This window comes from Tinamus guttatus, unplaced genomic scaffold (assembly GCF_059628265.1).
Source record: "Tinamus guttatus ecotype Peru unplaced genomic scaffold, ASM5962826v1 Tinamus_guttatus_pri_ptg000525l, whole genome shotgun sequence".
Taxonomy (NCBI): domain Eukaryota; kingdom Metazoa; phylum Chordata; class Aves; order Tinamiformes; family Tinamidae; genus Tinamus; species Tinamus guttatus.
In genome coordinates, this window is record NW_028289059.1 from 544,585 (window position 1) to 557,894 (window position 13,310).

Here is a 13,310-nt window from a genome sequence, read left to right on the forward strand (position 1 = left end):
ACAAAATGAGATTGGAGGTGGTGTTTATTTTCTTTGGAGAAACAAAAGAAAATAGTGCTGTTTATTTCCTGTAGACCAAGAAGCCTACAAACACAGCCAGCTAAGGCTCTTTTCTTCCATGCTAGCTGACTATGTTTTCGTTTTGAGTTAATGTTTGCCTAATCTTATTGGAGATGTTTGCCTTTTTAAAAAAAATTTCTTTTTTTCAGGATTTCTGAAATCTCAATGGAAGTTGCAAAAAATGGCAGTGTGTCTGGAATGAGTCCTCAGGCTTACTTGATTGAGAAATGTGACTGTCCCCTGGGTTATTCTGGTTTGTCCTGTGAGGTACAGTACTGACCTAACTTCCAGCAAAAGCCTTATGCCTTATTTAGTCCACTGATTAGTAAGCTGCAATGAGCAATTAGTGTGGATTTGTTTAACTGGCACCACCTCACTCTTAATCTAGTTACCTCTATTCTTTTTCTCTCAGGTACTATTCTTGAAAGGATTTGAGCTCTTATTTTGCCTTAAGCAAATTTACCACTGAAACCATGGAGATAGGTCAAACTCTTAATATATAAAAAAGTAAACTTTACTAGGTTATCTCTGAGCCTGATTCGTGTGACTGATTCTGACTAATTAAGCCTCTGTGAAGAGAAGAATAAAGCAATAAAACTGTGATACTGTGGTATGGTAAGGTTGGTGTCTTCCAAAGGGATGAGCTACAAGCATCATTTATGACCAATGGCCAATTAAAATAACTGATTTTTTAAAACACTGACAGCTGAAAGTAAACTACAAATTAACATTTGTAGTAGAGAATAATAAAAGGTTATATACTGTTTATTCCTGGAGAGTTACCAATCTGATGATTGAACGAAATTCAGCAAATAAAGTCTTCTTAAAGATTGAAAATAATAATAATAAAGTAAAAGAATGTTACTGAAATTGTAGCATCAGGCACTCAAAACAGCCATGCAGGATGTTAAAATTGTATTTCAAAATTTTCAGTTTGTCTTGTTTGATACTTCCATATAAGGTCTTTCATTGCTATATGACTGATTGAAATAGACTTTAAAACAAACTAAAGCACATTTCAATTTAACTACTTAATTTTTATACTATATAACATAAATTCAAATAGCAGTAAAATTGAAAAGTCCCTTCAAAGCCGAAACTTAAAGTAGTTCACTCTAAAAAGTTGGTCAAAAAGGAAGGACTATATTTGGAACCAGTAAAGTCATAGATTTTTCCCCTTGAAACTGTTAAATAGCGTGCCTTTGTGGACCAACACTAAGAGGATGCAGGTTGCCTGTTTTCCTTTTATTTTATATGCTTTACTGCCCTAAATAGTACTGGACTGAAAATGCATTGCAAATATAGATGAGAGTCATTCTGTAGCCTGTCTGTGCTTTGTGGAAGATGCTTCATGGAAGGTGATTGCAGTTTTAGTAAATGTCTGCTGGGCATGTTCAAACTGTCATTTTTCTGAAAGCTTATTTTTTGACCAAATAATCTATGAAAATACATTGAAAGGCACCACAGAGTGCTGGCAGTTGTCCTTCCTCTATACTCACCAACTATTCTTCTTCCAGTGCTAAGATTGCTAGGACTCCAATAACAAGGTATTGCTCAGTCTGTATTCAAAAGCTTCCACCCTACCTAATTTCAGTACCCACTGTATGAAGGATGGAACCACTCTTAGTGAGGAATGCAAATCAGGTTCCTGGAGCATCAAAATAGTTTTTGTATTTTGCTTTAGTCTTCAAAGTAGTTGAACTGCATTGGTATAAAATGGAACAAAACTAAACCAATGGAAACTTGTGTCCTGAAGAGTTAAGCTTGGACTCAGTTATATTTCTAAGGCTTTGAAACCTGAGCTTTGCTGACAAGCATGTTGGTCAACTAAGTAGTCTCTGTGCTTGTAATACTTGCAGTTTATTCATTTATTACTTATTTAAATATTATAATGCTTCATGGTTCAGAAATGTCTAAGTTTTATAGAAAATCACTTAAGTTTTATAGAAAATCGCTTAAGTTGTATGCTTTTGTAAAATTTATTTTATGATAGTTTTGATAAGAATCATTTAAGATGTAATACTTTGCAGTATAGATAAAGAAATCAATCCACAGCTATGACATGGTCCTGATGGTGGGGCTGGCAGTCTGCATGTCTGCAAAGCAGCATGTTTTCATCCTTAAGTAGCACCAGGAGCTCCAAATGCTTTTGCTGTGGTTCGTGGATGGACATAGCAGGGACCAACACCTCGAGTATTCTGCAATCCCTCAGACTTCCTGGTTAAATGGGCTCTTTTAAAGGCATCCCCCAGAGCAACATGAAGGGAGTATTCAAGAGGAGTAAATGAACAAAGGGAAAGCCTGTGTCTGTGAGAGCTGAACTCGCTTCAGGTGTTGTACAGGATGGTACTGTGCAGGAAAGGGACCAAAAGAACAATCAGTTCATAGGGAATGTGTCAAACGAAATGAGGGAAGACATTCCCTTTGCGCACTTTGTGGGTAAGAGCATGAACCTGGACAGGCACATACATGAAATTTTTGTGCTGCAGCATTTATTCAGAAGTACAGACTTTTTTTTTTAAAAAAAGAATCTAACAAATTGGATTTCCCAAGGAAAATATATGATAATGTAATTAGAACTTTATTTAATTCACACCCACCAGGGGCTATAATAAATGTCTCAGTTGCAACCTTCACACTTTGTGCTTAATTGTGCAATCTTCACATGCTCATAACTTAGTTTATTTTTAGTGTGCTCAGTGAAGGTTATGATGTGTTCTGTGAAGGTTTATTTAATTTTAACAGGAAGAAAAAAAGTATGATACCCAAACATTTTTTAGGCAAATGCTAACAGGATATATGTATATGTATTTGTTTCACGGTTTACCCTGTAATTGCATTGTAAGGAATAAGTGCACAGTGTTTCTGAATAGAAATGACATGTGTATCTAATGTTTTTTTTTTTTTTTAATATCCAAAAGCAAGCTGAAAGAATAGTGGTAAAAGCTTACCTAATAGCTACTTTTGAAAAACTTTCAAAGTAGTAATGAAAAATATAGTTTGCTTCATCTTTTGTCTGTATCATGACTATTAAATCAAAATAGATGAAAAGAGCATCAATTACATATCAGAAAAATTAGTTAGAGAATAGATTGGAGTATGTATTGCATATTTTACCTCTTTCCTAAATTCACTCAGGGCTTGTAAAGCTGTGCTTTTTACCGTTTTACTTCTGGACAAGGACTCTTTTGGGGGTGGAGAAGAATGCAAAGAAACTAGAAAATTATAGTAAGAAACAAAATTACTTTCATTTGAGATTATTTATCTAAATTGGAACTTTGCACAAACCATGAAAAAGCAGATAGATTGTTTCTATGCTTCAGGGATCTTAATGTAGTCTAAGTCAAAATAAAGGGGAAAATCAGAAGTGAATTAGATTACTTTCTTCAGTCTCTAAAGAAAATAATTGTGTTTATGCTTTATCCATAACTTAGACTCCTGAATGTTTTGCAAATGATTATAAAAGTGATAATAAAAAGTTCCTTATTCCAGATTCTCTTCCATTTTCTTTTACATCCATTTTATTGTTGTGTGAAAGGGAAATTCTTTCCAAGAAGCACAAACTGTAGTCAGCAATAGATAGTGACCTCATCAAAGAGCCTTCATAGGATCCTGCCACCATGAGATGGTAGGATTTATAATTTTCGTGTTAATCAGGTGACTTCTCTGTATGCACTTACCCTAGTGGTCTAGATAGACCATCAAAATGGTCCTGTTTCTGTTTTTATGCTGCCATCACCGTGTGCTTTTAGACAGCTGTTTGGACACTTGGATACATTTGCATAATAAGTCTGAAATAAAGATCAAGTGCTTGATTTTTGCTTACGCCAGCTTTGCTAGTAATTTTTGGTGTCTCAGGCTTTTATTGCTAGGCTAGGATAGGGGAGACTCAGTCATAAATAAATTTGATTTGGGGCTATTAGTCCCAAGACGTGTAAAACCTTTATTATTTTGAATTCTTTACTTTTATAGTCTTTCAACTCTACAGCTATAAATAATGCAGCTATGTAGCCATTTTTTGATGAGTATCGCTGAGCGTTTGCTTGTTACCCACCAGGCAGTTTGTAGATAGATATTAGCTTGCTGAACCTGAAAAACGCAGCAAGGACTAGGGAAACAGAATCATCCTGCTTGCTCGCGATGGTCCATGCAAAAAAATTACTTTGAAAACAAATCTTTTTCTCTTAAGAAATGAAGAATGCTTGATGCATAGTGAGAACAGGGAGGTATTCTGCATCTGAATGAAAGGTCTCTCAAGCTGCAATATGAAAAGCCTGGTGTCAATGGAGTGCTCCAGGGATTTTTCAGCAGTTTCCAATTAGGGCTGGCTCTTGCGATCTGTAAAATACTGTATATTGTTTGTAACACAGCTGGAGGCCTGTCAACCTCTTTTCACAACTTGTAAAGGCAGGTGATGGGGAAGATGAGCTTGCAACACTCCCCGTTCCCAATCCACTTTGTAATCGTATGTTTTTCTCTGCCTCTTTTTCTCTGTAGTTATGCTCTTCAGGATATTATAGGCTTCCTCCATCACCTGCAGGAAGGACACCTGCTCAGTCCTTGGGCACCTGTGTTATGTGTCAGTGTCACGGACACAGTAATATGTGTGACCCTGAAACATCGATTTGTCAGGTAATAATCTTATGTTTCTGAATGTGTGCACTGGTTTGATATGAATATAAAGTTCATAAATTGTATAACAGAACTGAAAAAATAGAGAACCAATTTTGTCACCAGTTTTACTTAATAAGAACACTGTTGAAGTTATCAAACTAAAAAAGTGAATCAGCTACCTTATCCATACTGATTTTCCTGAGTGAAGATTATCCAGTGCATTTTTTTATCTTTGATTTAATATTTGTATGTCAAGTATTTAGGTGTACCTGCCATCTAAAGATGCGATATACCTTTTTTTTCTTTTCTTTCTTTTTCTCTTTTAACTAATGTTGTGAGTAATAATACATATGATCTGATACTATGAGAGCAAATATTAATGGATTATTTCTCCCGCTTCAGTGGCTGGAACGGAGGAGGGGAGGATGGATGAACTGGATAAGCAATTCTGTAGGACTACATCTGGCTAGCTGTGGGCCTCCATTCTTTCTCTGTGTAAACCCATATGTAACACAGTATGTGTTTGATAGATGCTTAAAGGAAGCAGCCCCACTGCGAATCATATCAGAGGGAAAGAAATTATAATCTAAATATGTTTGAGTCCCTTAGGCTGGAAACAAAATGCTTTCTGTTTTTTTGTCATTATCAAATATAGCTTTCATTCTGGCTCCTTCCTCTGCAGAACTGTCAGCACAACACTGCTGGTGACCACTGCGAGAGATGCGCACTGGGGTTTTATGGGGTTGCCCAAGGCTCACCCAATGACTGTCAGCCCTGTGCTTGTCCCCTGTCCATTTCCAGCAACAAGTAAGTAAGCAAACTCAGGGCTCAGATTGCCTTTTCGGCTGGCAGTAACATACTGCTTTGGGTTCTCTCTGTGTCCTCTCAGGCGACTACAGGAGGACTGCATCGTGTAACTAAAAACACTAAAAAGTTCTCTACTTTTGCTAATTGATCTTCCATTAAAAGTCAGAAATTGCTCCCTTGTTAATTTGTGATGAATAAATTAATAAGCGGTAGAAAATGCAATACTCAACAGATAATGAATGTCTGATATAAAGGTATTCTCGCAAATGAAGCTGGAGCAGAGCTCAAGTACAATATGGTCACAAGGGAGCTGTAAAAAGTCTTATGCTCATACATTATGTTGGTATAAATGTATTACGGAGTCTTTCTTGCTCCACTGTGGAATTTATTGATTCCTTACTTAATGTTACATGAGTTTTAGGCATTTTGTGAAAGATAGAATAATTTAAAAGCAATATAGTTATTGCAACATAAATTTTATTTGTCGCTTTATGTTAATGAGCCTTGCCACCACATCTCTGCATGTGTTCCCAACAGATGATACCTTAGCACTTGTTTGTTGTTGTGCTCAAAAGCTCTTAATGATATTTGGAGCCATACCATAGTACTGCTCAGAAAAGGCTTGTGCTTTCTGATTGTACTCTTGGAAAATTGGAAATGTTCCTTAAATTAGTTTTTCTGTTCTGTGTCTGACCTTTAGGATATTATAGTGGGTACTTCAGCCAGTATATGGCCACCAAGATTTTCTTCTATTATCTTCTTTTAATCATTTCTGGAGTAGGATGGGGTTTTTTGGTTTGTTTGTTTTTTAGAAGGGAATTCCTTTCTCAGATACCAGTAGCTGAACACGTCATGGGTTTTCATCCAGTGTTAAAAAACACTTCCAAAGCTCATAAATGCCAAATTGAGAACAGCAAATACGGTTGTAAAAGAGGATTAAAGACTTGAGTAGTTTTCTTATGAGTTGAAATTTCTTTTGCAAGAACACTTTCTGTTATAGATTGGTTATGCATTCTACTTACTTACAAATATCCACCTAAGGATATTAATGTTGCAAAGATCAAGATCAACAAAGCTTCTCAACTCTTTATACTAACCAATACACTGGAAAAGGCATTACCTATTACTAACCCGCAGAAAATGCTGAGTATGTCACTCAGCTTTGTTTTTGCAAAGGCCTTGAGAACACTTTTTTTTCCCAGAAATACAAGTGTAAGATCATAAAATGAGAATGACTCTTCACCTAAGTAACTTTGGTGCCCTGCTAGAAGTTTGACATTTTCTCCATTGGTGATAAAAGAAGCCTAAAGAGTTGGCTTAGACTGCATGCCTAACTTAGATGGATAGGATTAGGTGGGATCCATTTCATAAAACTACACAATTAGGTAGGAAATCAAGATGTCCTAGTTTAGATTTATGTGTGTTGTGCACGTGTTTCTCAGTGAAAACTTCTCAAGATACTATTAAAGGAAAAAAATATAACAATGTGCAAATATTATATAGTAGTTGAGTAATCATAATCTGCATGTAGCAGATGGCAAATGATTCAACCTCCTTGCATGACGCAGACTGTCATGATAACTTTTTAAAATGAGCATAGTGCTATTATTTTTATTTACAAAATTTTACTAACTCCACTAAGGTTTTAAGTTTCAAGTACTGTTTTTGTACAATCAGCAGTCCACTTCAAACATGATAAGCTTAAAAAACAAAGAGAATGAGGTGCAAATCTATTTTTACGGAGTTGAGAATGTGTTGGGTAATGAATTTGTGAGTAGTGGATCAATTTGTTTGCATTTTCTTGCAAAGGTGTGATTTTATTACTCATTCAAGCACTATGGATTTAGTGCATTATAAGCAAGTTAGAGTAGGAAGCTGACTTCACAGTACTAGGAAGGAGTTCTGCGCTCAGCCTGGCCACCTCTGTACCCTTCTGGTTCTTTTTTCCCTCTTCCACAATTATGTGAACAAGTTCTGCAGTACTCCATCATTTTAGTATTTAGTTGTATTTATTTTCCCCTCCCAAACTTTGTTTTTTGTTTTAACTGCCTGTCAAGGTTCCTAATGCACTGATTTCCCAATAGCATGCTGCTTTACACAATACATAATGCAGTCACCAGATAGCCAGTTATGCTATGGCAAAATAAAAATAATCCAGGGTCTTCTCTGCTTATCATTCCATGATCATAAAGAAGATAACCTTCAGGGTTTGGGGTTTTTTTTCTTTCTCTAGAGCAGTCTCCCCTTATTCAGTATGTCCTTCTGAAGATTATTTGCCACCTTCTTTTTGGAAGATTCCACTTTGGTTGCTTTCTCCCTCTGTATACCTTACCTTTCAGTAAACATTTACCTGGTTTACCTCTTGTGATTCGATCTAAAATCTGCATCAACTATGTCTGACTGAGTATCTGTTAACCCAATTTCTTAACCCTTGGTTTCATGTCCTTTCGATTACTTCGTTGTTTGATCGCTGTGAACGACACCATTCAATCACACAGACCTACAGACAGGGCATTGTTGATTCAGTCCTCTCTAATCTCAACCTAGTTGACTCTGTCCTTCCAGCCTTTGTCTAAATTGTGCCAGTGTGACAGCAAGGCATTTGCAGAATTCTTAACCAAGAAGAGGAATCTCCTGCAGGTGTTTATAAATCGATGATAAAATGCTGCAATTTACATTGGCGAGAGAAGAGTACCATGACCCTTCTGCAGAGCTGATTAGAGTGAAATGATGTAAAACAGTACAAACCAGTTTCTTTTTTATTTCTTTTTGTTTTAGTTTTAGCCCTTCCTGTATTGCGAAAGGACCTAATGATTACCTGTGTACTGCATGCCCCCCTGGATATGAAGGCCAGTATTGTGAAAGGTAGGAGGAATAAAACAAAAAGAAAAGAGGGATGTTACATGAAATACAAAGAGAGAAGCAATACTATCCTTCAGTATATATTGAATAATAAGCATATATTGACTAATATTTTAAAATGTCCCATTGGATAAGTTATTTCCTATTTATACATTGTTAGAACTTGACCTTAATAGGCAAACTTTGCATACATCCATTGTAATTAATAGCCAGTGTTATTTATACCACAAATATTGTCCTAGACTTATTTTCCCATATTTTTTCTTTTTTTCTCCTGGACTCAGAAGTTAAACCAAAAAAAAAAAAAAGCATTTATCTAAAGTTAGGTACTGTGCTTAGATTTCACGCTATTTATCCTTTCTTTTTGATTGTTATGACCCTGTGGCACTGACTATGAAATGAAAGATATTTACATGTAAGCATATGAATAACTACATTTCAAACTAATAACCCAGAAAACAGTTGTTGTCCCACCCATAGTAATACTATAGCATTAAGGTAAAGATAATTTGTGAACAAGTATTAAGAGATTTCATTTCTAACTCAGAATCCAAGCAGACAGTGAGAAAGAAGATCTGTAGATCAAGCACACTTCATCTGGGAACTTTTATGTCATGGTATAATTGAAGTTTTCCTGAAAACTGTCAGGGGTGTTGAATCACTTTTGCCTAATTCTTCAATCCTCACTGTTCCACATCCAGGTTATGAGATTATGCCTTTTATCGTTGTGGAGGACAGCATGCAATATTTCTCTTTCTGCAAAGCACCAAAAATTTGTTAACAACTCATGAATGTTCATGTACATTTTGAGTATAGTTTTGGCAAGTATTCATTATAGCACACTATGCACCTCAGTCGGACAAATATGTTTTTGTATTTGCAATGTCTAGATGTTCTTCTGGCTACACTGGAAACCCACAGACTCTGGGAGGCTCTTGCCAGGAATGTGAGTGTGATCCATATGGTTCCCAGCCCATCCCTTGTGACCCTGTCACCGGACAGTGCACTTGCAAGCCTGGATTCACAGGGTGGAAATGCGTGGGCTGTGAACACCGGCATGCGCGTGATGGCATGAAATGCATTTGTACGTATACTAACATAATTTTGGATAATTTCTCATAGTCTTAGTCAAGCTTTGGAAATTTAGCCCTGCTTTTACACCAGTCGAGTGTGAGTTTCTTTGAAAATACCTGCTGGGTTTCTTACTACTTTTCTTACTACTTTTACTCATGTTTTTTTACAAGCTTTCAGATGTTAGGAAAACTCTCAGTACACTTTCATATACGCTCTGAAAATTGACAAGAAAGCTTTGAAGAATCTCCATTCGTTGGTTTTCAAAGTTTGTAGTTTTGCTAGAGGATGGCATTGCTACTGTGACGGATTTCAGATCCCCATTCGGTGATTTTTTGGGGTGTGTCCTCCTAAATGTTTAATCAGCAGTTCCAATAGTTTGTGCCTTGAATCGCACACAGAACCTGGAAAGTTTCCACCAAGATTTACTTGGTCCTGCCTCTTCAACGACCTCTCACTGAGGAGTAGCAATGCAATATGTGCAGGCACAAAGAACTTTTGTTGTTTAAAATGAAAAGCTAATAGCCAAACCAGCTTGCAATGCCAAGTTAAATGTTAGACTATCAGTACTTTTGCCCTACCTTCAGTTTTGATATGTAGGGTTGTCATCTCTTTTATTATTGTTTGGAATTTGGTTTCCATACAATTTGATATTTTGTTTGTTCTGAGTCTACGATCTCATTTCCTATGATACTGCACACTTAGGTCTTATAAGAAAAAATCAGATAGCAAAGCCTTACTTGGACACTTAGTCAATCCTGACTGAAATAAGGGGTTTTCTTTCTGTACTCCCTTTCCTTCTGGTCCCTCAGCTGAGCAAGAACTAATTTAATTGTCCCTCCTTTCCCCCTCTCCCCAAACCCACTCAAGTGCACTACTTGAGCCCAGAAATTACAAGGAAGTCTGCATCAGCAGAGTACTGTGAGCATCCTTAGAGAAGAGATGGTTCAGGGGGATGTTTATAAATATCTGATGGGAGGGTGCGGACAATTTGCAGACAACATAAAAAACAAGTTGGAAAAATACACAAACTCAATAAGTGCTAAAAATGATTGTAGGTATGGTATCAGTAAAGAATGAAGCATGTGACTCTTCTGAGTGGATAAATAGGAAGGGACGTTAAATCTCTACTATGTAGGAGGAACTAATCTCTGTTATTAGAGACACCATATCAATTACATCCCAGCCATGAATTGTTAAAACTGCTTAATATTTCATTGGACAGCCTGTGACTTTTGGTTTTCATGATCTGATTTTCCTGCTATTTAAAGGTTCCTCAGCCCCACACTACTCCCAATCTGCCTCTGCTGGTAGTACACATACCCCTGACGTGGTGGAGACTGTTGCCTGAATGATAAACGATTTGCCTTCATAGCTTGTATCAGGCACATGGCCATACAAAGGGAATGAAGCAAGCACAGAGTTGGTGGGGATTTGCCCATAGTTAGCACTGCCTCGTATGTCCCGAGCTCTGTACAACTCTTCCTGGGATAGGGACTGCAGCCATATTTCTCTGTGTGCTCTAGTCATGGTTGCACTATCAAAGAACCACTAGAAAGATGTTTTGGGAGAAACCCTGAAGCTTTCTTTCCTTAATCCCAAAACATTTATACATTTGAAGCTGAGTTTAATGCTGAAGATTTGGCCTTGTATACAATTTATTTGGACTTCCTTGCATCAAACACAACAGGTGTCAAAGACGTATGATGCTCAAGATGCTCAGTGAAATCCCTTCTGACTGGATTCAGTCATAATGAAACCCTAATAGTGGTAATAATAGTGATTAAGTACTCTTAATGCACAGAAGATTGATACCATATGCAGAATCCTGTTTGTATACCATATTTTAAATGGTTCAGAGTTCAAACAGTATATCTGCTTATTTGCAGACTTCTGTTCGAAATATCATTGCAATTGCATTTAGCTGTCAGAAGTGTAAGGAGTCCACAGTTATATGGTAAATGGTCTAGCTCAATGAAAATATATACAAATGTAAACCCTCACATTTGAATAAATATAATGGGAAGTAATACAAAATATTGTGTGGTTATGCTACCTACTTTTAGTATGTTACATTTAATATTTAGGAAAACAGACATTGATTTTGAGTATTTAGCCCTGAATAATCATTTGAATAACAATTTTTTGGCAAATTCTATAAAAAGCCATCCCACATTATGACATGATAGCTACAAATACATATGTAAGTCCTATTAGATAGAGGTTTTAGCTACAAGACTGGAATGTACTGTTGTTTAGATATAACATATTTTGATATATCCCCTATCCTAAGTATTCAGAAGTTTTACAAAGAAAATCTGCAGTGGAAAGAGAAAAATTCCAGAGGAGCATGCACTTTCATCTAAGTGATCTATTTTTGATTTAGCTGAAAATCTGTTTTTACCGGGTTCTTAGTGTTTTTTTAATAACTTGTCATTTTTCAGTTGTTCAGTGCATGACATTTTTCAGTGCTATGTTACAACAGTTGTATTTTAGAAAGCTACAGGTAGAATATAAAGAAAAGATACTTTTTAAAAAGCCACTATACAAAGGGGAAGAATTTGTCTACTACTAAATAGCAATAGGAAGATAATTACACGTGAATGGCACAGACAGAATCCACTTCCCATTATACTCTTAGAACAGAATAATGTTGTTTTCTCTAGCATGCAATTAGGAGAGAAAAAGTGATATCCAAAAAGTAGATATTTATGTAGTAATACAAGGGCCTGAATAGTCTAAAACACATGATAAGCAATTCTAAATTGGTACAGTTAAAGACTAATTTATTTCCCAGCTAAAGTAACCAGATACTTGTGTACAGATCACAGAACCATTGAGATTGGAAGGCACCTCTGGAGATCGTGTGGTGGAACTAACCCTGCTCAAGCAGAGTCAGCTAGAGCAGGTTTACAGGGACCTAGTCCAGTCAGGTTTGGAATATCTCCAAGGACGGAGACTCCACAGCTGCTCTGGGCAACCCGTTCCAGTGCTCAACCACTCTCACAGTGATAAGTGTCATCTTGTGTTCAGATGGATTTCTTCTGTGTTTCAGTTTTGTTCCCATTGCCTCTTGTACCGGCACCAGGAACCACTGAGTAGAATCTGGCTCTGTCATTCTTGCACCCTCCCATCAGATATTTATAAACATCCCCCTGAGCCATCTCTTCTCTAAGGATGCTCACAGTACTCTGCTGATGCAGACTTCCTTGTAATTTCTGGGCTCAAGTAGTGCACTTCTTAAGCTCATTTCCCATTTTCTCTGTGTTCAAACAATTAGTAGTCAATAAGAAAATGAGTAACTGTTGCAAATGTATTTTAATAATGCAGATAACATCCTTTTTTAATTTCAAATATGATAAAGTTATCTCAAATCTTCTCTAATGCTTACAGATTTGGGGTTTTATCTGTAACTACAAATGAGATGTCTTATAAATGATTGATGCTCCTTATGCATCACTGTCATAAACACTATGATAAATTTACCTCTGCATCATTCATTCTGATGAAAGTTATCAACAGGCATGTAGTCAGCACAGTATTTAAGACTTATTTTCTGTTTTCTTAGTTATGCTCAACAATTCTAATCCAGAATGTAGATGAGTTGTGTAATAAATGAGAGCAGCTTCATTTCGTTCTACTGTCATCAGTACCCAGCACACTCAGGCAGACTGAAATCCTTAATTTTAGCTTGATTCAGATTTTATACATACTTGCAATGTGTAAACAACTCAAAACACTTATTCCTTCCTCCTCATCCTTCCCACATGGCTTTGACATTGCCGATCTGAGGTAGAAAGAAGGAATTGCAAAGGGATTTGGATCAAGTCTGTAAGATTAGTTCTTGTGCTTTTATTGTTTGTTTGTTTCATTGGTTGTTTTTGTTTGTTTGCCTG

The 13,310-nt window shown here is 36.6% G+C and overlaps 1 protein-coding gene across 1 annotated transcript in view; it reads left to right on the forward strand.

The window, feature by feature from the left end:
* The window catches only part of LAMA2 (laminin subunit alpha 2), a 336,063-nt gene that overhangs the window by 238,059 nt on the left and 84,694 nt on the right, over positions 1-13,310 (forward strand). Inside the window, exons 29-33 of the mRNA XM_088533890.1 lie at positions 210-327; positions 4,558-4,692; positions 5,357-5,481; positions 8,260-8,346; positions 9,234-9,427. Coding sequence (XP_088390016.1) covers positions 210-327; positions 4,558-4,692; positions 5,357-5,481; positions 8,260-8,346; positions 9,234-9,427 — 659 coding nt within the window. The remainder of the gene's footprint in view (positions 1-209; positions 328-4,557; positions 4,693-5,356; positions 5,482-8,259; positions 8,347-9,233; positions 9,428-13,310) is intronic.